The sequence below is a fragment of the Venturia canescens genome, chromosome 1 (assembly GCF_019457755.1).
Source record: "Venturia canescens isolate UGA chromosome 1, ASM1945775v1, whole genome shotgun sequence".
NCBI lineage: Eukaryota > Metazoa > Arthropoda > Insecta > Hymenoptera > Ichneumonidae > Venturia > Venturia canescens.
The window spans coordinates 18,647,522-18,671,779 of NC_057421.1; the positions used below are offsets into that span (position 1 = coordinate 18,647,522).

General features: G+C 35.4%; 2 protein-coding genes across 3 annotated transcripts; both read right to left on the reverse strand.

The window, feature by feature from the left end:
- Positions 1–9,030: 9,030 nt before the first annotated feature.
- On the reverse strand, positions 9,031–12,043 carry bigmax (helix-loop-helix-leucine zipper transcription factor bigmax). Its single transcript, XM_043430624.1, has 5 exons — positions 11,624–12,043; positions 10,891–11,040; positions 10,341–10,720; positions 10,021–10,134; positions 9,031–9,738 (listed from the first exon to the last, which is right to left on the reverse strand). The coding sequence occupies exons 1-5, from the start codon at positions 11,661–11,663 to the stop codon at positions 9,682–9,684; spliced, it is 741 nt and encodes a 246-aa protein (XP_043286559.1). The 5' UTR covers positions 11,664–12,043; the 3' UTR covers positions 9,031–9,681.
- Positions 12,044–12,759: 716 nt separating this feature from the next.
- dmpd (F-box protein dmpd) lies at positions 12,760–22,726 on the reverse strand. 2 transcript variants are annotated; one of them, XM_043430564.1, is made up of 6 exons: positions 22,477–22,726; positions 20,080–20,365; positions 19,750–19,998; positions 18,836–19,031; positions 18,219–18,595; positions 12,760–16,960 (listed from the first exon to the last, which is right to left on the reverse strand). In XM_043430564.1, exons 2-6 carry the CDS (start codon positions 20,317–20,319, stop codon positions 16,565–16,567), a joined length of 1,458 nt encoding a protein of 485 aa, XP_043286499.1. In that variant the 5' UTR covers positions 20,320–20,365; positions 22,477–22,726; the 3' UTR covers positions 12,760–16,564. The 2 variants fall into 2 exon arrangements, with proteins under 2 accessions (XP_043286499.1, XP_043286506.1); XM_043430571.1 differs by having other exon boundaries at positions 18,231–18,595; positions 22,477–22,724.
- Between the last annotated feature and the right edge of the window lie 1,532 nt (positions 22,727–24,258).

The window sequence follows — 24,258 nt, forward strand, 5'->3', positions numbered from 1 at the left end:
AGTGATCAAATTTTCCACTTTTCTAGCAAAAATATCATTTTTTCGAGGGGTTTTTATCCCCATCAAAGTGTTCCGGTGCACAATTTTCAAGAACTTTTCTCCAAAGTCTTCTCGACCCCTTGACCTGCTTTGATGTAATTAAAAAAGTCATTCTATACGCTCGGTTTGGAGAAGCTGAGCCTGAAAAATTGTTTTTCGAATCTACTCCGCTGTTCCATCAGATAAATATAAACTCAAAAATTGCATTACTGAGAGCGTATTTGACTTGGGGTTGTAAATACTCACGAAGCTAACAGCGACCCGTTTAATTGCGTTCATTCCAAGTCGAACGCGTTTTAGCATTACAAACGTTATTAAAGTTGTCAGCGTCCAAGTCGAATGCGCTCTGAGAGCTTACTTCCGCAACTGCGTTGAAATCTTACAGCCTTGCAGTAATCACATGCTCAACAACGTCGAGTAAGAGTTTGTTTAAAAAGAAATTAGAAAGAGCAAACCCGATGAGAACAGTTTCGTTTGTTATTTTCTGTTTATGTCGACGTTTGCACTCAATACGATCTCCATAATCAGTTCTCGATTATAAAAAAATGACTCATGTTTGGGTTTGTTTTCATTATTGTTGTTAAATGTGGGAATAAATCCGAAGATTCATTTATCTTGATTGATGAAGAATTGTTTATGGTTCTTTCATTTGAAAAGACTGAAATTCAAGTTAATTTCAAGAAATCAAAATTCAGAATAAATGGACGACGCTGAATTTGCAACGTTGGAGTCCAACGAAACGAAGGAAGAAAGATTTGTGTTTCACCAATTTTTTATTTCACGAATCATTGGTGTAGAGTGAAAAACTACGAATTGCAAAGTGGACAGGTAACAAAATTGGAGAATCACTGGAATTATTGGAGAGTTTTTTCAGATCGTTTCGTTGAATTCCAACGGATTCCATCTTTTTGCATGGGTATATCGCTAACTAATACAATAATTAATTAAATCTAACACGATTACCTTGGATGTGATCAAAATGAATACGTGAAATTGTTTCACCTTGAAATATCCAATTACATTCAAACCAATGAAAAAACAATTAATTTGATCTTAAAACCTACAGTTGAATCGGTTGATTTCGTGATCTTATTTCATCAAGATTCTTTGATGGAATAAGAATTGAGCAACCAAACAAAAACAGCGTCGACCTACTTTTCACTTATTTCCAGATTCTCATGTTTTAGTAAAGCATCAATTATGGACCGGTAATATTCACACTAGATAATAAACGTCAAATATATAATAAATCACATGAATATTTGAACATTTTGAAAAATTGTTCATATTCGATATCTCAGCATATTTTAGCGAAGTAACTTTCATTGCCAGGGGAGTTATAGTTCCCCAAATGTATTAAAGATTCACCCTATGAAAGTGGCATCATTGACGCCCGATGTATTTCACGGCTCGACTGCTCGCTGTCTCCTCGAATCACTTTTATACTACTCGTCGGAACGCAAAGATCCGTTTGCAGGATTTACTCATAGGAGTGGAGAAAGACTCGAGAAATTGAATATTAGAATTCAACGAAGGTCCTCAAATATGTCCTTTCCACACATATAAATATATCGCTTCGGAACAATCAAAATGTGCATTTGCATTATTACCAGTGGGATATTGACGATCGTAAATGAACCGACGATGCAATACCTTTGGGAACAAAGCAAATCCAATCGAAACATCAATTTACGACTCTGTAATAACGCGCAATGTATTTCCACGTACAATTCAATAAATTGAGTTTAGCATGGAAAAACAACAGCTCGAAGTGAAACTAGCAACATACAACGGTGTGAAGTGGTCGATGATCGAAATATGATCATGTTGCGAAATGTTCAAACGATGAGTAACGTTAATGCTCGAAACGATTTTCTTAAGAAAGTCTTGAAATTTACACAAATTTTGAAGGGTTCGTCTTATTGCTTATTGAGATAAACGTATTTAAATATAAAGGAAAATACACAAGGTTATAAGGACTATGCGTAAAAAATCGTTCATCTTTCCATATTACGAATGAACGCTTCTTACGAAGTTTATGAAAAAGTACACAATGACAATGAAGTATGTAGTGAAGGTCTGGGAAAAAATTCGAGACGATTGTCTTGCCTAGTAATGAAGATATATTACATTAAAGATTGAACGAAATTGGTAATGAGCACTCGTATAACCTCACATTTGCTTATTTCGGCATTTTGTTTTTTCTTGGCTTGGCTCGTCTCTGTCATAGCCTTCTGTCTTTTTATTAACACTTTTTTCTCGATCCATTTCCCGTTGTGTTTTCCCTTTGTGCTCACAAATGCGATTTTTTACATAAAAAACTACAGCACTTTCGCCAGGGACGAATGAAATTTTGAGTTCAGTCAGTGATGGATCCCCGATTAATTAATGGCTTGTAATTTTATCTGGCAAAAAAATAAGTTGAAACAATTGATTAACAATTTCGAATTAATAACTCTGACGTTAATAATGTAAAGTGATTATATCTTTAATTAGGAAGTAAAAATCGATCCAATTTAGACACCTATAAAATACGATCCTTCGGGCATAATTTACCTTAAAGTTAAATAAACAAAAAAGTTGACATACTACAAATAAGAACACTGTCCAGCATATATATTATAGAAAGTTATGTAAAAAATTGGTCGAGGCAATTATCACCGTTTTCGAGAAAACTGGCAACAAAGAAATATCCCCCCACTCACTGATCGCAGTGAAACTTATAACTCCCATCTTTTTGCCCTACAGGCAGTCGGGAGTTAAAAATACGAAAACGTGTAAAAAAAAAAAAATTTCAAGCCACTACGTTGTTGCTAAACAATAATGTCGTGGATTTTGATTTTCAAATGAAAAAGTGTATGAAAAAACACTTGGAATGGGATACTCTTCGTTAAATACCGAAAGTGAATTTTTTTCTTAGGTTTCATACAACTCGTATCAACAGGATTCAATTGAATTTAATTTATCTGAGAAGCCTGACGATTTTTCCAACAAATTGGTTAATCAGTGTCGAGAAAAATAATTTTTGAAGCTCCAAAATCAACCTGTCATCCTTACGAAGATGAAAAATTGAAATCGTGATTAATGAAATGAAAATCTGATCCCGAGCAAGTCCTGGACGAAGAGACAAGGGAGAAGTAACACAAAGCGCAGAAAGAAACGTACATCAATCTTTCAGAAACACAATTCATTAGCATATTCAGCACCAGATCGGAATTTGCATGCACTATGCACGAGTCGAAATAAAATAACAACTTTTCACCATTGTAGTTCGCATGGAAAAGGGATGGAAGAGTCATTGCAGGATGACACAGCTGAGCTGAATTTTCGACAGCCATAACCGCAGCGCTGACAATTTATTTACATTCATTTGACTTCGCTTCACTACGTTCTATTCGATTAACTCACCGTTGTTTTTCCTCGTATATCATTTCACAGTAAAAGCTGCAGCATTATATCTGCACTCGCTCAAAGTTCTTTCCTTTTACATACATGTATACGCGGGTATGGGAAGTAAAAACCCATGCGCGTATGTGATCCTTCAAGACCTCTGTGTCACAGTCGACGACCCATACGCTACTATCTCGAAAATCATTTCGGTCCCGCGAGACATGTCGAAGCCGTTTTACGATCTCTCGTCGTCTTATCGAACCCGCAGGAATACCGAGTTAAGAAGATTTTCTCATCGCGCTCGATGTAGAGATCCTAACAATATTCCAAACTGGATCCGGGAGATGCGACAGTTCTCGGAATAAATATTTCGAGAAAAACAGACCTGTGAATTTCATTGCTCAAGTCCGCACGTTTGCTGTCACGAATTTATCAACATGGACAATTGATTATGACGCTGAAGTTTCCAACGTTGGAGTCCAACGAAATGGTCTAAAAAAACTCTCAAATAATTTCAGTAAATCTCCAATTTTGTTCCCTGCCGAATTTCCAGTTCGTCATATTTCAAGCCACATCAATAGTTCGCGAAATAAAAAAATAATGAATTATAAATATTTTTTTCGTTCATTTCGTTGAACTGCAACGTTGCAAACTTCAGCGTCGTCAATTGATTCCTGTTCGCATACTCTGGGGAAATAAAATGTTTGTAGCAAACAAGAAATTTTATTATGTATTTCACTCGAACTGAAATTTTGGTGAACTGTAAACTTTAAAGTTTGACGATCTCGAACGAAAAGAGCAAATAAATTGTGCACTCTCGTTGCATCGAAAAGTGCGCGAATATATCGAATCAAAAATCCACAAGCTTTCCCACAGTGACGTGGAAGAGTCAAAGAATTTTAACGTGAACGTAAAAAGCTGTATGTTACATATTTATCCCGCGAAAAACCCAAATAAGACTCCATCAATGTTTATTTGTTCTGATATTGATTCGCGAGATTTGACATTTGTTGATTATACAGATAATAACCCTCTCGTGGCCTATCGACATATACGTTTCCGGTAGAATATTTCATTAAACTTGCCCGAAAACACAAGAGAAATCACAAAATAAACATTCCCCTCGCGCAACCCGGTCCAATGCAAAACAATACGAAATTCATTGTTATTCACTAGCCTGGAATATCTCTGGCGAATAAAGCACGACAACACGACCTTCCGGATGAAATTCCAGTGGGAAGTTTGAGCGTGAAAAAACAAGGGTATAAAAAATACGATGTGCATAAAGCTCCGTCGCGTAGAGTTGGCAGAAAAATACAATTTGCTACAGCTCAGAAATCTCAGTTGTGATTCTGTACCGTGTTGGTGAACAGTAAATTGTGAATCGAAAGTCCAAATGAGAATAATTTTGAAATAAAATTGACATGTTAATTGACACAATGAGGCGAGTAGTGCAATCGAATTCTTTCGATCAACCACTTTGTTTATAAAACTGAAATTTGAGTGCTCAGAGTCCAATCGAATAGAATCATATTCTATTCGGAATAAACATATTTGTCTACGTTTACTTTCACTTAAAGTCTTTTAATCTCGAAAGCACAACTCTCAAGCACGAATAAAATTTTTTATATTACGATATAAAAAAAGTTGGATGAACAGTGTATATTCGCGGTTTATGCGAGTATTTTTTTTCTCGTCATCGCAAATAATACGAAGTGATAACTTCCGCAGCAGGGCCACTTTATGTTTATATCAGGAGGGAGAGAGAGACGAAATCAATCGTGCCAAAGTTTCTGGACTTCTGGCGGCGCCATTCTTACGATAGTTCCTTACACAATTCAATAAAATTACTTACCGAATTTCATCCATAAACTTCGGGCTCGAGTCAACTGAGAGTTTTCGTACACGACGTTGAACCCACAGCGCCACGACACGATTTTCATTTTCGTCCGTTCAGCACCCTGCATGAATGTAGTAGAAACAATGTTTTTATGCAAATTATATTGCTCTCTTGTTTCGTTCCAGCAGAAATACGATGCGACGCAAATTGTTCACTGCACACAATTACCAGCCTTTGTCACTCGGGGATGGAATTATCGACGTTTTTTTTTTTCTATTCAGCATCAACACATTCGAGACACGTGAATTCACAATACTAAAAAGGGGCATTAAAATGTCGAGACATGTGTATAAAATTCATGAGGGAATGTCGGAAAGTGAAAAAATCTAATCGATCGTAACGCTGCTAACGTCATAATGCTTCTTATTATAAATCCAAAATTGAATTCTCATCTACCATGTACAAGATTTCCCTCACTTTTATCGCGTTTTCTGCTGTATGCTAACTCACAATGCAACAGGAACAAAAGGCAATCTGCCGGCCTGCGTTCTAAAGACCTTCAGGAAGTCGCTATTTACGCTGCTGAAAATGCAGCATACAGTAATACCATTTTATCGTAACCTTAGCATTTATTGTAACGCAAATGGCGACTCTCTGAACACGTCTCAAGTGTACAAAACGAGAAAATTCCTTTACAGAAAAAAAACGGGAATTATGAAGTGTTAATACCTTCGGAAAGAACGAAAACTGATCTCCCAATGTGCCATGATCGCCGATCGACGACGAAGTTCATTGTCGTAATTCGTAATGTCGTAAAGACTCTACCGAGTCTCTTGATCGACCGTATCCGCCACGGCACGACAGTTTAGTGAACCAAAACCTCAAGCCTCAAGCACCGAACACTGACTACAAGCGCCCTTGTCACCGCGTCACGCAGTCTTTTGTTTGTTTACAGCAGTTACAAACACGCCCAGCACTGTATACATCGCGAGCACTGTACATCTTCCCGTTTTTTCTCAAAAAAAAAAACAACAAATTTTCTAATGTTCTTTTCTAACGTCCGCCACTAATAAATGAGTATTTTCTTTATCAGACATTTTCCCTCCATTTTTATACTATCATTTGACTTCTTTTGTGCACGCCATATTTTCACACGGATTTATGTACAACTCATCAAGAAATAATGGCACTTCTAGTGATTTCACCAGCGAAAAAATTGTGAATCGTCAAGATTTTTGAAACCACGATAACTGCACTATCCCTACGTTTCGTATCCTGAACGTTTACACATGAATTAAAATACTTGAGAGGGTTCGAACGTATTGGCATTCCGACACATTCCAGACAGAATTGTACTTCAATCATGCAGGGACGGTCGTCGACCGAACAGTATTTTCAGTGTCGATCCTCAGGGCGGAACATCGTTTCTATTCCGCTGTATGGATTGTACCGGAAATTTCGAGGAAACGACCAGATTTCCGGGGTGTTTGGGTGCTGCCAACTCCGCCCAATTTATTTTTTTTTATGCTAGATGGATTATCAGGATTTTCCGAAAACATTTTCTTTTGAAGTTGGATGTATGTGAAATTCTGATCGTCATGACTCGAATCCATCACACTGGTTTCACGTTTTTTTGTGAGTGTTTCGTAGGTTCATGAAAAGTGTTCAAGCCCCCGTTACGCAGAAAGTTAAAAGTAGTCTCCCAACTTCCTCGATATTTTTCTTTGCAAAAATTACAATTTTTCTATGCTCCAAAAAGAAAAAATCTAAGAATCTAAGTTATGGAGCTATTAAAAATCTAAATTATAATTTTCGGTAGAAAAATGAATTAGATTGTTCGTATATGCAGTTACTTCCATCATATCGATGCATGAAATTAAAAATGTCTTATTCACTTCATTGTATATTGTCCTTATTGTTAAACAAGGACAATAATGTCGTGCAACTGTGGCAAACATTTGACGTCTATTATTCTATCTCAAACTGATGGTGATAATAATTTTATGTTCGTCGCAAGTAGCTTTCAAGCTTGCTATAATGAACAATGTCTTTCGAAATACAAAATTTGTTCATTAAACAAATTTTAAAAGGCGAATTATACTCTGTTTTACATTTATCGTTCTTTTTTTTATCGCCAACATCAGAGATACGGAATCACGTGCATTATTTTATACCGCAATTAGACGGACGAGATATCGAAGCAGGCACTGCTGCCAACCTTGTGCAGATTTCTCATGTACCTTGCATTCGATCGTATACACACGATGGCTCTTTGACCAACGGTCGATCAAGCATCAATAGGAAAACGGTACATTTACATCTACCAAAAATATTTCTACTTTTTTTCTTTTATACCGATAAAAACAAGTGCCTTAATATTTCTACTATGACGAAATACTGCCTCATAACAACTCCATCGAATATTAAAACTCATTTTAAAAAATAATTTTAATTTTAATAGCACAACTACCACTTACGACTCTACCAGAAAATTTCAATCGATAAATGTATAAATCGCAACGACATGAAAATAAATCATTTTGAAAATGTCTACCACGTAAAATATCGACCAAACAACATTTCTATCACATAAAATTTGTCATATTTCATCACTTCGTTAGTAAAGTCGGTTTTCCAGGTGAACAATTTTAATAAAAAAAAAAGGAAAAAAATTAAAATCGGAAAAATCATTTTGCGCGATTGAAGTTTTGAATGTGATCTTTATTCAACTCCCTTCTTACGTATGCAAAAGCTAGATATATTCTAATCGAAGCGTCCCTTTTGTAAGAAAATCCTAAAAATTTTCTGATAGAGTTACTATGTGGTAGTTGGGGCTATAAAAATTAATTTTATTTGTCAAAACGAATGTTTACATTTCATTATGGAAGGCATTCGGGACTTCATTTTTTTTAGTATAAATAAATTATGGTCAAAATGTTTCTGGTAGAGATGTAAAGAGTGCTTAGGAAACGCCAGAAAAACGTTGAAGCAAAAATAGTTTTGTCAACTAATAATTCTATTTATATGTCAATCAAATAAAAAGTTTTTCTAGTGTAAACAGTACAAATTATGCAAACTATTTCGCTTTTACCAACTATTGATTTATATTTCATGAGGCCAAACAAAAATACTTTTTGTAAACGATTCTACATCAATAACTGAAAATATTCATTTAAAAAACCTAAAATAAAATAGTAAATAAGTAAATGTCCTCATCAATTGTAATTTGAATTTTAAAACATTGTTTTTTTTTTAAATGAAATCACTTTGTTGCAGAAGCATCGATCGGAAGCTCCATCGGAGCTCGACCTACTGAACCGCAATGGACAGGGAATTGTCAATCTCACTGGTGATAATATTAGTAATCGGTGGTGTTACTGTAACAGCTCTCCTCGTCTGTTACGCTTGCATATTTCGGGATTTGTGCTGCAGGCGGGACGAACGTTCTAAAAGACGTAGAAATGGATGTGACAGTCCGGCTCGGGGTTCCGACGATCTCGGCAGGGCGCGTTTCGACACAATACCGCTCAATGATATCACGCAGATCGACAGCATGCCCACGGAATCGGAAAAAGTATGAGGATTCGAAGAAAGAGAAAAAGATTCTTTCTGGAAATGAAATTTGGCAAGATATCAACGAAAATCATGGCAGGAGAGTGGGGCCGTTGTACGAAGAATCAACATCATGGCTGCACGAAAAACTGAAGCCTTCGCAAATATTCATCCCATCGTCTATGTACAAACTCGTCAACTATAGCACATATATATATACCCATTTATTCGTATATGGCAACGTGTGTAATAAAAAATATCTGACAAAAAAAAGGTACTTTCAAATCTTACTCAGGTAAAAACAGAACGAGAAATCCCGCAACGGGAGACTTTCATCATTGTTGGAAAAAACTTTTTTCCTTTCGTATATATAAAATAATTTGTAATATTTCCTCATTGTGTTGTTATTATCGTCCCTTATACGATCAACGTTTTTACGACACCCTACTCCAGTCAAATTAATCATCGGTGCCTGACGCATTTCCCGAGTTCGAGTTTGAAAAAATCTTTCAAACTTGACGTTTCTATTCGAGTTTGTTGCTAAATGGGGCGCCAAGGTATAAAAGTTTCAATAGATTTTAACACGGACAATGGACTTTGACCGGGTTACGGGTTAATATTATTATCATTATTTCGTAACGAGATGGGAGGTCGATTGCAAACTCCCCATAAAAGGCATCTTGATTTCCCTGCTGAATGTATTCTGGTAACTCTATTAGCACTCTCGGTCAAGTTTACCCACCAAATGGGTAATATTTTCCCTTCCTTCCAACAGACTAATTCTTCGTTTCTCGACCGAGCAGTGAGGAGGCAGCATGGTGGTTGGTTTCAAGTATGTAATAACGATGGATTTCTTTTGACTAGCTAATTTGGCTGTTAAGCTGCTGTAGTACGCCAAGAACTACCTCTCGCAACGTCTGAAATTTCAATGGATTATCTATTATTTTATATCAGTCTGAAGACACGAGAAAACCTTCATTGGTATTGGATTTCATTTCATTTTTAACTGTGCAAGTTGAAATGATGCAAGTTATACGAAAGTGTGAATATTTCGAGACAAAAAGTTTTCGAAATATTCGCTCTTTCCGTTTCAATTCGATTTATAATAATCTTTTACACATCTGTGGCATACAGTGTTTCTCGTGTTACTATTTTTAATTCTGGGTTCAATTGGGTTTTTTAAATAAAATCGAACGTACCTGGGGTTTACAGTGCTCTTCCAACCAACTAAACACACAGCCGGACAATTCGGCGAAATTCGCAACGGATATATTGTTGAAGGTTAAAAAAAGTTGATTCATGATTGCTTGAAACTGAAAAAATAAACAGTTTTTTCCTTTTAAATATGAAAGTGAAATTGAAAATTGTTTTGACGAGATCTCCAAGGAGTTGGAATTTTTGAATGAGTGGTATAAAATTATTCTTCTATCATATGAATATTTAAAGTGGACCACGGAATTCATCGATTGATTTTCATATTTTCCATATTTGGATATTTACAGAATAATTGTTTACATACCACTTGGAATTTGGTCTCGTCCGAAACTCTCATTTCTGCGTGTCCCGGTTCCGTTTGATGAGCTTTCACGATTTGTTCGTAGTTGGCTTGCATTATTCTAAGTGCTACAACCTCCTTTCTTAATGCGTTTCTTTCTTCCTCTTGTTTTTTTTTCTGCTGGAGCAGAAATTGTATGTAGTCGATGGATTTTTGTAACACAGTTGCCTTGGAGAGTTTGTAACCGGATGAGTCAGTGTGTTGACAGGTCGGTACAAGATCTTGAAGGGAATCATAACCCTTCTTGATTGCATCCCGTCGTTTTTGTTCCGCTTGAGTATGGGCTTCTCTGCGACGCTCTTTGTAACTTATTGTCGAGCTTTTGTTGTCACTGTCTTCATCCTCTGGAAAAAAAATTATTTTTCCTCTTGATTCAATTGAACAAAAAAAAATATTAAAATAATATTCACGAATGTTAATGAATTATCTGCAAAAATAGGGAACAAAACATTTCTCGAAATTTTGTAAAGGAAACTATTTTTTTTTTTCTATGAAAATTACGAGTGTAAGTTACCTGTGTTGTGAGCAGAAGATGAAGGTGTATTAACGGAACCAGTGCTGCTGCATCGTGAAAATGTGTAACGTTCTGTTGGACTGGATGGTTCAAGCTTCATATCGCTGTCCGAGCCAGCTCCATTGTTTGACATCCTGGCAGTATGACCATCTACAAGAAGATCCGAATTTAGTGCATGATTTTTTATTTCAAATTTATCCTAGTCTAATTATAAAAAAACTCAATAAGAACATAACAATAGAAGGCGGAACAAAAAAAATTATTCTGTTAAAAAAGTACGAAAGATACGGCTCAGGGATAGAATGATTTTTACTGAAATAATTAAAGGTTTGAACGATCACAGATGCTCAAAGTTCCAGAAAAAGCGATGTCTAATAAATTTTACTGAAGAATTAATTTGATAAATCATAATCAAAGACAAACACCAATTCGATCGATAATAATAACAGATCACAAACATTAGAAATTTAGAAATCAACGAAATTTGAAAAGCGCTTAAGAAGTCATGAAAATAACGATAAGAATAAAATACAACTACTATAAAAATAGGCTATTATTAGGATTACGATTTCACGAGAAAAGTTAGTGACAAAAGTTTTTGAACTACTTCAGTTCATAGTTTTATAGATGATATAAATTCATAGATAATATTGGGATAAATCCAATTTATAGACAATCGAAAATTGGACGATAAACAGCACTGAATTGACAGAGTAAATGAATATTTACTTACGCATCTCGTGACCATCTTTATGAGACATATTCTCGGCCATACTATTAACGCCTACGCGTTTCTTTTTGTACGTTTTACTTCCTATATCTCGCAATGTTTACAATTGTTTCAAGAACGAGTAGTTGAGGACTATGGAACGGGGAACGAGATAACAAAAAGAAATCTTCTCACAAACATACGGTCTCGTAGAGGGTTACGACCGAGAATTACAACTATAGCGAAACACATATGATCTTATCACCCAATTTTGGAAATCGATCCGGATTAAGTGTCCATCAAAGACATGCGATCGTATTCCTTACTAAATTCAGCACACGTAATAATCACAACATAGTGATAAAAAGAAGTGTGAAAATGCGAATTTCGTAACAATGTTGAGCCTCAGTAGCGGCCATTTTGAATCTCGACAAAAGCGACAGTCGCAAAGTAGAGCAATGTGGAACAGCGCTACTTAAGAAGATGCAACTGACACGAGATGTATATGTATAGCGGGTATAGCGTTAACTGTCAAAACGGAACCACGTGAGTTCCCCTGTGGCGCTTCTTCGAAAAAACCCGCCAATGTTTGTCTTTGTTTACATTATGTTTTTGGCATGCCACGCAGCAACGAAACCCACCATCCATTTTGTACTGAGAAAATAAAATCAAGTCTCGTTTTTACACACGTAAAGGTCGAGAATTATTTGTTCATTCGATTACTAATTTCATATCAATGTGAGTAATAACCTATATTTTTTTTCGAATAGTGGCACAGAACAATTGTATTAATACAAATTTACTTTTCGAAAAAACAGTTCTTTTTTCTCATAATTACTTACTACTTTGAAGACTTACATAGACCCGAAGATGTAAAAAATTTCAGTATTTTTCCATGATTTTTAATCATCACATTCCAAAAGTTTTAAAACGAAACGGAAATTTTTTTTAAGCTTGCTTCACTGAATGTGATTTTTGTTCTGGAAAATACAATCTTTGACATTTTCAGAAACACCATTTTTTCAAATGAATAACATAAAAGAGCTTCAGAGTCTGCAAATACATATTTGTAAAAAATCTGAAAATCAAAGACCAAAAGGAGAAAAGTAATGTTACGATGCAAAAAAATTATACATTCAATTTTTTAGACTCCATGCCGATGTTTGTTAAATTAAGTTTATTGTACGATGTATCTAATATATATATTTACAATCGTTTCAATACACATAAAACGAAAAAAGACAATGTTAAATACGTTATCGCAAAACGGATCAGCCATGTAGGGCTCAACACTTATTTTTATCTCATATTCTCAACTTACAATTGGCTTTCGCTTACACTTTCTTCTGAATGTGTATTATGCATTTTTTTTCCTTCATAAAGTATTCAAATGAGTTCTATTCATTTTTACCCAACGTTACAGAGCATCCGTTTGATTATGCAAAATAATTTTTAGTTGCGTTGACCGCTGAAACAACGGAACCATATGAAAAGTGTTTAATCATATTTAAATCGCTTTTACCAATCGAATAACTTTTTTCTCTTACAAAGTCATTTCGCATCTTGCAACGGCAAGATCTATTGACTCAAAACTGAATTCTTCATAAAACGGTATTAATCTGTCAAGATATATCTATGATAAACGCATGGCTGAAGAAAAATCATACATCTTTCAATCTACCAGCTAATTGCGTATTCAATTTAAAACATTCGATTTTATATCATTTAATATGTTACCACTGGACGCGTTACATTACCGTATGCAGTGCAAAATACTACAATTATTATTACTTCTTTGCTTTTTGTCTGTTTTTGTTTCTTTTCTTCTTTTTTTGGGGACGGATTTAGCCGAAAAAGAAAAATTCCTTATTATATGAATGAAACAATATTCGTCATACAGTTACCAAAGTTTTATTTTCCCTTGAAAAAACTTGCCACTCATATCGCGTTAAACTTTTGTCTCGAGAGATAGGTAGGCAGTGAATTCGTTGATAATTTTATAAATTCGCATTAAAAGTTTACTGAATTGATTTCTTTATGTTAATCCATCAACGGTCGCGTTATGGCTTTTCGTTATACACTTCCACCGGAAAAATCATAACTTACTGTCAAATAGTATAAGAATTTGGAATTGTTTTTATATTCTTCGAAATATCGTTTTTGTATGATTTAGAAGTGGGAGAAAATTCATTTCAATTGTCTTTCGGAACTCAAATATATTTATCCACAGTAATTGAAACAGAAAAATAATCGAAAGTGACGACAAATACCATCACAACATTATTCTCTGGTTTCCGTTTATCGAATTCAGCATTTAAGCTCTCTTATGAGCAAGCAACGTTTGGAGTGCGAGTGTCGATCACCGCCGCATTAAAAAAAGAAAAAAAGAAAAATACACAAAACAAAACAAGACAGAACTGCTCAAATTTGTTTCGAGACACGAGCACTTTTTATTCCACGTAAAACACAATTTCTAAAGTGTGTGTATGTTTGTGTGTGCAGCGACAACGATTCAAGCGATTTGAAAGTTTCTAACGCTTCGTATCTGAGAAATACGCGAAATTTTATCAAGTGTTGAATGAACACTATTATTTGCTATTTCGTTTCCTCAAACTCGAATGTTATCATAATGAATATATTATTTGAATAAAGGTCACTTTTCCGCGAATAAATCGATAAAGCATCACATCTTGATGAATTTTTCGTCGTTTTGACATTTGGTATTTTCCTTCTTTTTTTCCGAAATATATTTCTCACACTCTTCGCACTTGTACTGAATCGTTATTTTTTTTTCTCGTTTTCTTTTTTGTTCATTCACACTACTATCTCGCAAAGTAACTCCCATCTTTGAGTAATTCCTGTTCGACATTGATTAAAAAATTATATATATTTATACATATTTATTCGAACGATTCAGAATAATGACTTTTAGCTCATTGTGGCTTCTACTTTGTTTTTAAACAATACTCCAATTTTCGTATTTAGCATTGCTTTAGAATAAAATACAATCGTCTCGATGGACATGAACTAAAACACAGAGCAGCTCTCTTCCTTTGTCTTTCTCTTTTAATTCACTCGTATTTATAGATACATATAAAGATGTCCGTATATGTATCTATGTAAGCGTATATATATATATATATATATTTATATATAATATATTCTTTTAAAGTAATTATTTAATTATTTATTGTTATATATCTTATTGATCGAATAAGTTTTGAATTAAAATGCTGCGTGGCGCCATCTTTACGTCCAACACGACACTCCTCGACCTCCTGTCGCGTTTTTCCCCACGTGTACTTAAATATTTGTTGGTATTAAAGTATAGTTTATTTATAATCCGTAATCCTGTTTTTTCGATACATTGACCATCAGAATTATGAATGATAATAATAATAATGCACAATTTTATTAACCACACTCTTTAACATTAACTAAACATGGGCAATCGTTTCTAAAAAAGAAAATTACTTGCCACTCGAACGTTGAAAATTTCGACTATCTTTCCCCTCTTAAAAATGAACGTCGGAATTGTTTTATTGGATCGCAATTTCGTTGATCCTTATTCCGTCAAATAGAATCTTCAACAAAATAAGTAAAAAAAATTATTTCGGTAACAACGTGAAAATCCATGTTTTTGGAAGTTCGTAACATTAATTTGATTGTGATTGCGATCATCGATTTGATTAGGCTTTTGATCAATCATACCGTGAATCCAAAAATATCTCTATCTCGCGTTCCAATAATTGCTATTCGTTAAGTGGGTAATATTCCAAAAGAACATGGTATAGTCGATATTTATTGAAAAAACTTGAACGATTCAACAGGCGAACGTTCCAACACTTTTTTCCCGATTATTTCATTTTTTGTTTACGCTCAACCTTAATTTTTTTTCTTCAATTATTCGTGTCTGTTTGGGCTTCTTAATCGGGGAAATATGTGTGGCCATTTTGCATCGAGACGACTGTAAGTTTTTCACATGAACTACCACGGGGTTTCCTTTCCCAAAGACTGATAATCGAAAAAATGTTGTGTGTTCAAACTTTATTATTCCGTTGTTGAAAATTTTTTACAATTATTTCCATGATTATCGAAAAACTTGTTCGCAGAGCTCGTGTCGTACGAATTGAAAAATTGCAGTAAAGAAGACGATGGATAAATTCGATTATCGATCTTCAAAAACCCACGAAACATGAGATTTTTCTATTTTAAATAATAATTATAATAATATTAAGAATAATAAGAATATTAATGTTAATAATATTAATAATGGTGATGATAATGAGACCCTTCGGTTCTTTGCGATCGGCTCTTATTTAGAATATTTGGGTATGAATTTTCATAGTTTCCATAAAATGACGAACGGCAAAAAACCGCAACTCTCGGGCTTTCCGTTTATTTTTCTTCATATGATCGAAAGGGGATTAGTCGATCGTCAGGGTCGGAACGATCGATTGTAGAATTTTGTACTTTACTATAAGCCGTTGTACGACTAACCGTTGGCAAAAAAAATGTAAAGGGGAGGTTCTCTCGATGAACGGGTGATGTTGGTTTCCAAAATAAAAGTCTTTCTGACTCATTATGAATGAACACGGGGATTGGACATCGTACGAGCGAAAAAAAGCATATAAAAACGATACGACAAAATAATAGTAAAATCGTTATCACGACACTGTTGAAGCTACGATATTGTGGTTGGCAGTTGAAAAATCAAATATTTCTCAACACATTAATATCGTCCAGTTAAATTGGCATTGTCGCAATTGAAACAATTATTGTTTGACGCTAATTGTCATTGTGATTTTTGTTTCGTTTTTTTTTTGTAAAATAGTCTCCATTATATAATTAGAAAATGGCGAATGTTTTTTCTCTCCATTCGAACGGTGTCCGACCTTATGTTTGAAATGGGTGTTTGATAGATATTTTTGTTGCTTGTTTGTTTGTACCATAATCAGAATCGATTTACATTTTTGAGCGCTTAGCCTGACGTGATTTGGCAGTGCGACGTGGCTTTTTCGCGATTTCACTTGATAACTGTGACTCGTCGGTGGGTGCCTTTCGTTTTGACGAAATCGAGGCTACCGGAGCTTTCGGAGGTGCCATTAACATTGGCAGTCTCGGCGCTGGCTGTTGCGTCACGCTCGTTGCGTCCGGGGCTTCGTTCGGACTCGATGGATCTGCAGCGATTGGTATGAAATTCAAGGCCTCGCAGAACGGTTCTGACAGAACTCCTTGACTCGCCAGAGCCTGGAGCTCGTCGGCTGGCACCGGCATCGATTGCCCGCATCCACCACAAACCGGTATCGCCGGCGATTTTGAACGCCAGTATTGCAACTCCGTTTTACATTTGTTCAATTCCTGCACATTTTTTTCGTAAGACATATTTCACATTCTATTTCATCATGCTAACGTGAGGCAACACACTTTATCGGCAGTCATTTTCATTAAAAATTACTCTACCGTTCACAGACAACAATTATCAACAAGAATGATATTTACGAAATACATGTCAAAACTCAAATGTCACTACGCCAATATTACCATGACTCGTGAAATAACCACACAGAAATTTTTACTGCGGGCTTCACGATAATTCGGTGATAATTGGTCAAATTTTTTAATGCACCGAAAATTTTGGGGATGGCGATGACGCGCTCGAATACCAATACCAGTACCAATAGATTTTACACAAAAAAAAAACAGATTTGACAAATATGATCATAAAATTAAACATTTTCAAAGAGCACCGACAACTGAAAATGATTATAGAGTGGCATAAAGGTCTCGTAAGGTACGAAAGCGATTTCTCGGTCACTTGACCAAATATACACTTGGAAAAAAATTAAAGGACCATCAATTTCCGACTTTCTCTGTGATTTTTCAATGTCTGTAACTGCGTTAAATTTCTTTCTTTTATTGAATTAACCTTCGCGTAAATGCTATTTTTTAAAAGTCGCTGGAAACTATAAAAATACAATAAATATGTATAATTACGACGATGGCTCTTCGTTTCGTATATTCCAATTATTTAAGAGCTACGAAAAATTGGATCTCAATGTCACCGGAAGAGATTCCTTCACGAATGTCGTTCGTCGTGTACAAAACATTCAATGTGTAATTCCAAAGACACCATTTCGAGATTGAAGCGAATAGTTATAAACGATTTAAAAATTGCTCACAAAGGAAGAACGTCGAGTGGATTTTCACATAAAATAAAAAAAAAAGATGAACTGTACCTCGAGTAAATTGATTAAAATCAACCTTAATTTGGTGATGAATTGCAACGGGGCCATATGTTCAAATATTGGGAAATAAAAATAATATCTCACTTTATGTAAAATATTCGAAAATGACAAAGAGTATCAATTGCAGGTTTGTAAAACGGTAAAGTTATTCTAGTCAATATATCATTTAGATCCAACGATTATAGACTGGACAATCCATCGGGATGTTTCCTCCTCACATTTCAACAATTGCAAAAGAGTAAATCTCAGTAAATTTGCAACCGTGCATATAATAGTTAGAAACAAATGATTATTAACACAGTCAAAGCTATAAACTGGAGCATAAATCAATATATTTTTAGTTCATATTTCGATAAGTGTAACGAATATACCTCAGTAAATACCTGTAGTAGGGTGCTGAATTTTCGTGACGTTTCTTCATTTTTCTTGTCATTGTCGTCGAAGCGATTAGCATACTCGACAATTTGCTTCTGCTGCTCGAATATTTTGGTCTTGCAAGTTTTCAAGTCCCTGCGCATCAGCGTCAATTGTGTGTTATATCGCTTCATGCCCTGTTTTATTTTGCGCAATCTTCGTCTAAACGCTATATTAGCCTGGGGCGATGGGGTATTGACCTCAACGAGAGACCGCTCGTCGGAAGAGTGCGGTGACGAAGCCTCGTCACCGTTCGCACTTCCAGATTTTGCACCACCGATACTCAACGGTGGTGAATCGAGGCACATAAAGGGTTTACTCACGGTACCCGGCGCTGATATAGAAAAACAGATCAATGAGCTATCATTTTCATTGAAATAAAAAATATATAATTCTCATCTATTTGAAGATAAAATTGTTATTGATCATTCACAAAATCATCGTGAAAGAAGCATCGGTAGTAAAATCAGCAAAATTCAGAAATGGATTGGCTCTCATATACATTTTTTTTATCTTTATTTGACATTGATAGAATTTCTTATTTTAACTTGAGTGACAATTATTGTACACTTACAAGAAAATGTTCCCGCGAGATCGAGAAAATCTGCACCGAAGTACGGTATTTCTGGAAGAGTCGGCTCAATCCACTCTTTAAAGTACTCCATTGCCATGGTACTTAGATCAAAAAGTTCGTCCGTTACTTTGTAAGGTCTGGCAAGTTTTGGAGTTACTTTTATGTAATGCAAGATACGATATACCTCGTCCAAGATCTGTAACCCAAGGAGAACAGGATCTGACATTTTTTTCTATATCATATCAATTAACGATGTATGATACAAAAGTGTAAATAATTAGAAATTGATCAAATTTGGTGATAATGTTCTTCAACATCAAGTGCGAAAACACTATTTTTTTCAAAATTTTCTTCTGCTTAGTTATCGAGTAATTACGCATTAAAGCAGATTTCTTATGCCCGGAGTGTATACTTATATATATGGAAACGCTATGCTTATACACGTGAACTTTAGTGATCAATTACTTGGTAACTGTACAGAAGAAAAATCTTAAAAAATTTGTATTGTTAAATTTGCCACTAAAGAATATGTTCACTAAATTTTATAAAATTCTGATCATTTTGAAATTTTTTATATTTTTAGTATGGTTTAGCATGGCAACATTGTAAGCCTGTACCAAATATCCTTAAACTTCGAGATAGCTGAAGATTTAAATCCACACTTATGTGGAATAGAAAATTGTAATTCAATCGTTAATGCTATTAACAAATTTTTCGGTAATGTAGTTTGTTTTATGAATACAGCATATGTGCTGAACTAATTCAGTATCTAAAGTATGGATCGACATTTAGGTCGGGATTCAACCTCAATGAATACAGTTAAAAACTCAATTTGCTTCTCAACCGATAACACATGATTGCAGCATATTAAATGATCATTTTACAATGTAGCTGGAAATACTTGATTATCTCACCTCGCCGGGAAAGAAACAGCAGTGTTTTCTTTCTATGTGCTTGCCAAAACTCATGTGGAGTAGAGTTAGACGCATGTGTAGAGTTTCAATAATATCAGATTCGCAAGCCAATGGATGATTGCGTCTAGCCGATTCTCTTCTTGGCATTTTAGCTTTTATAGATTGAAAACGACTGAGCATTTGGGCTTGAAGCCGTTGAAAAGTGGAATTCAATATGGAGCCACAAATACGATCCATTTGATGGCAGACCTAAGAATTTCAAAGATAAAAATCACTCATATTTTTAGATAATGAAACATGCAGATTTATGGAAAATAAATGTCAACTAACCGGACGCAAGTGAGCCACTGTATTGTAATCCAAAAAGGAGCATATCTTTTCAAGTATTTCGGGTGGTAAATCGAGTAAATTTAAATTTCGCACAGATGACATCATCGCCAACTGACGAGTCAATCCGGGCTGTACTTGAGGTTGTTGCCTCCGTGAAGGTCCTGGCTCGCAGACTCCTTCACCGACTGAACTTCCACCACTACCACCACCCATGTTACTCGACTGGCGGGTTGAAACCATTTTTCACAATTTCTTCAGTGACCGGTCTCTCTCGAAAACCTAACACCTAGAATCGAAATTGACATATCTGTTATAAGAGCAATCTTACATGCTTCTATTTTTTCACAAATTGCTTCGCAAAGAAGGGAGATTCATTTAGAAAGTGATTGTGAATACAAAAATCTTTCATTCATTTTCACACTCAATATTATAATCACAAAAAATTTCGAAAATTGTCCTCAATCAAAATGTCGAGAGACTCTGAATCGACATAATGGTAGCCACTCCTAAAAAGCACTATGACTCTTCATGTTTCAATAAAGAACAAGAAAAAGAGATACCGAATTTGATTTTTAAAATTATTTCCATGTCATGTTCATGAATTTTAATAAATTTTTTCTAACTTTTGCGAATAAGGAATTTCTTCTCATTCGTGTAAAATGTTAGAGTAATAAATCCATTGTTGTTTAAAATGACAACTCTACCACTGCAAGAGTAACTCAAAAGCAAAAAAAAGTCATTGCTGAGTTTGCAGCCTCAAAGAATAGAAAAGTTTAAAATAGAATAAAAATGACTTTTATTTCATTCTCCCTTAACACGATGTTGGAAATCATCAAATGAATCAAAGGACAAAAACTCAAAAAACTGAATGAATTACAATTCACTCAGTCAATTTTTGCATTGTAGAGGATTGCATTGTTATAAGAATTCAACACAAATTCTTTAATTGCAGTATTTTTTTTACTGCTTGAATGTCAGAAGCTACCATTGCTGTTTCTTTATGAGTGCAAATAACAAAAAAAAACATGTGAACATAGAATTTTTAAACATTTGATAGAATGAACTGTATGAAACGCAGCAATTTGATGTACGACTAATATCCAATATGAACAAAGCCACATCTCTGCTGACAAAGCTCAGGTTAGTTTCTGGCGTTAAGAAAATCTTCCTTTGATTAATGTTATTACTTCAGTAGCCAAATTCTCATCTAAGAGAACATAATGTTTGTAATTTACTGAGACGTTTAAATATGCAAGACAAAAAAACTCAATGCAATTGAAGACAACTTGTTGAATAATCATAGAAAATTTTCAAATTTTCACATTCACAAAAGAAATTAAAAGATAGAGAAAATATGAAATCTGTTGAAAAAAAAGCACCAACGATCGTGAAATAAGAAGAGACAAGAAGTGTTGAAAAATGTGTAACTACATTCTGGACAGGAAAATAAAGAAAAAAAACTTAAAATGTCCCGATCTATTTATCCGAATATCTTTCCCCAGAAATGAGACCAATTTTTCATGAATTTCCGAGCCTCATAAGAGCCCAAAATTCGCGATCATCATCCACCGAAAGGTAAAACACAGAAGACTTAAGCCGTTCACGTTCGAGTCGACGAAAATTCGATCGAAAAAATGTAAGGACCATTGAAAAAAAATGTTAGAGAAATCGATTCGACGAAAAAAATTTAGAACGAACGATCGCGAAACAATGAACGTGAACGTATCGCGAATATTACTCCACATTTTTTTCCCGGAAAAAAGGCTATCTGTTAACGCAAACTTCTTACAGCTCGAGTCTGTATATTGTGAAAAACTCGCCGGGAAATTTTTTTTGTTCCCCCAGGAAGCTTTCACCGTTTCACAGTGACAGAGAATGGCCAAGAACACTGGCGAGTTGCGTTTTAAGGGGCAGCTATACTTTTTTTTTTCTTTCGCAACTCTTCTGTCGCTACGTTGGGAAAAATTTCTAATTTTTGCGCGTCATACGTTGGGAAAAGGTGCCCGCGTGACAAGAGGAAAACCTTTTATTTCTAATTTTCATTGGAAACGGACGACGGCACAACGGGTGTGGGGAGAAGGGGGTAAGAGTAAAAGTGTAAAATGAAAATACAAGGTGAAACGAGTAACATACGAAAAGCGTGTATATACATTCGTGTATGATATATATTTATATATCCATATTCCCGGCCACAAAATTTTGTATTTAACAGAAATATACAAAAATAATATGTAAAGATAACGCGATAACACCAACGCCGCCAAAACCACTGGTGTCAAACCCGAAATTTCACGAAAGAAAAGTATGCAACACTCCTTTTCCCACAAAGAGGATTCTCCGTCAACAATTTCCAATCAACAAACACAGAAATAATGAAAATATACTCCGATTCCTTACCACCCCCGGACAGAATAGCGCGTTATACACGACTCGAGAATCCGCGTTGGCGCCTATAGCGACATTTTGACGTAGGAACCCGCTCGGAAACGTCGTATATTCCCTCACTGGACTCACTGGAACCGTTGAACTGTCTTTCAGCACGAATACTTTTTTTTCTACACTTTTTTCTCGTTTCTCTTACTCTGGTTCATTGCGACTGGATCGCGTTGTCTTTCGTTACGCTGTTTGTAACATCGGATGCCTGTTCGGCGTTTAACCTCTTCTACGCCCCTCTCCTAGATACATTTTTCTCTGCCAATCCGCGCTGCGGCGCTAGCATCGCAATGCGATATGTAATTGTGTAATGGCCATGGGTCATGGCGATCAAGTCATTAAATGCGCTGAAAAGCCCGCCTTTATTTTAAACCACTAGGGTTAACTCTATCATCAGACACAGATCTAATATAGTCCTATAAAATTTTCATTTCACATTTCTAGCTGTTCTTACTTGAACTCCTATGCGACATTAAGTTTGATAGATTCTTATTACGATCTTGATTTTTAGAAAAATTACTTAGACTTGAGCTGCAATACAGGCCGTTTTCCAACAAGCGACATTGCGGAACACTGTGTAACACCGTGCAACACACAGTGTCGTATATGTATGGTGCTCATGTTATTTCGCTCTTGCTGGAACGCATAGTACAGTGTCGCTCTGTGTCGCTTGCCGGAAAACAGGGACAAAAGATTACAATTTGAATCGATGACAGGTATTTAGGAAAATGAAAAAAATAATCGACATTCGTTTTGTTAACGGAATATTCATATCCATTATTGTTCGTATCACTTTAAAAATGTAGCTCGCCCTAGAAAAAGCTTTTGACGCTTGTTATTACTCATTAAACGAATATCTTTTACCGTCTTCCACCTGAATAAACAACCGAATGATTCAATTTCAAGGACGAATCAAAAGTTTCAACTTTCGATTCGACAATCAGCACTGACAAATTATTTAGGGTGGGTTGTTCCAACTTCTAGGTAAGCCTATCTGACAGTTAAAGGTCTATAAAGTAATGCTTTTACCTGCCAGATAAGCTACCTAGAAGTTGGAACAACCCGCCCTTACACGCATAAAAATTCAAGAATCAAAAATTAATCGGTCAACTTCACGGGGGTGCGCAAAAAGTATACACTTCGAATCCTTCGAATTGTACAGTGGCGCCGCTAGCGTCCTCCTCGCAGTACTTCAAATGCCTGGTAACGCTCTTGTTCATCATTGCACCTTTTCCGCTTCAATTTTACGCGTGCGTTAAAGTACTCAGTCTCAATGTTACATTTCAAATTCGTTGACTCGATTTATGGTGTACTGAAGTGGCTTTCAACTACCGTTCAGCCTTCCTCGGCTACTCGATGCAGAGATATGAATGATTAGAATATTCATATCAACGAGTGTTCCCCAAACCAATATCCACCAAAGTCTCAAGTCGAGTTTGTCGTGAGTTGTATCATTGCTCGTGGATGAAACCATATTTTTTTTACGATTATGGAAATATGATGAATACTAACAGCGGAAAAAATCTTTTTTATCATTTATTGTCACACGTTGTTAGTGACTACAGAAGACAACTCGGTTTCACGAGGATTTTAACGCGTCATAAAAAAGATAATTGAAAATCATTAAAAAAGTCGTTCTCGATGTACACGAAACCGTTTGGAAAGACTATCAATTTCCAGAATTTTCGTCTGCTTTTCTCAACAAGTTTCCAGATCAAACTCATCCATATTCACGCCATTCGCTTG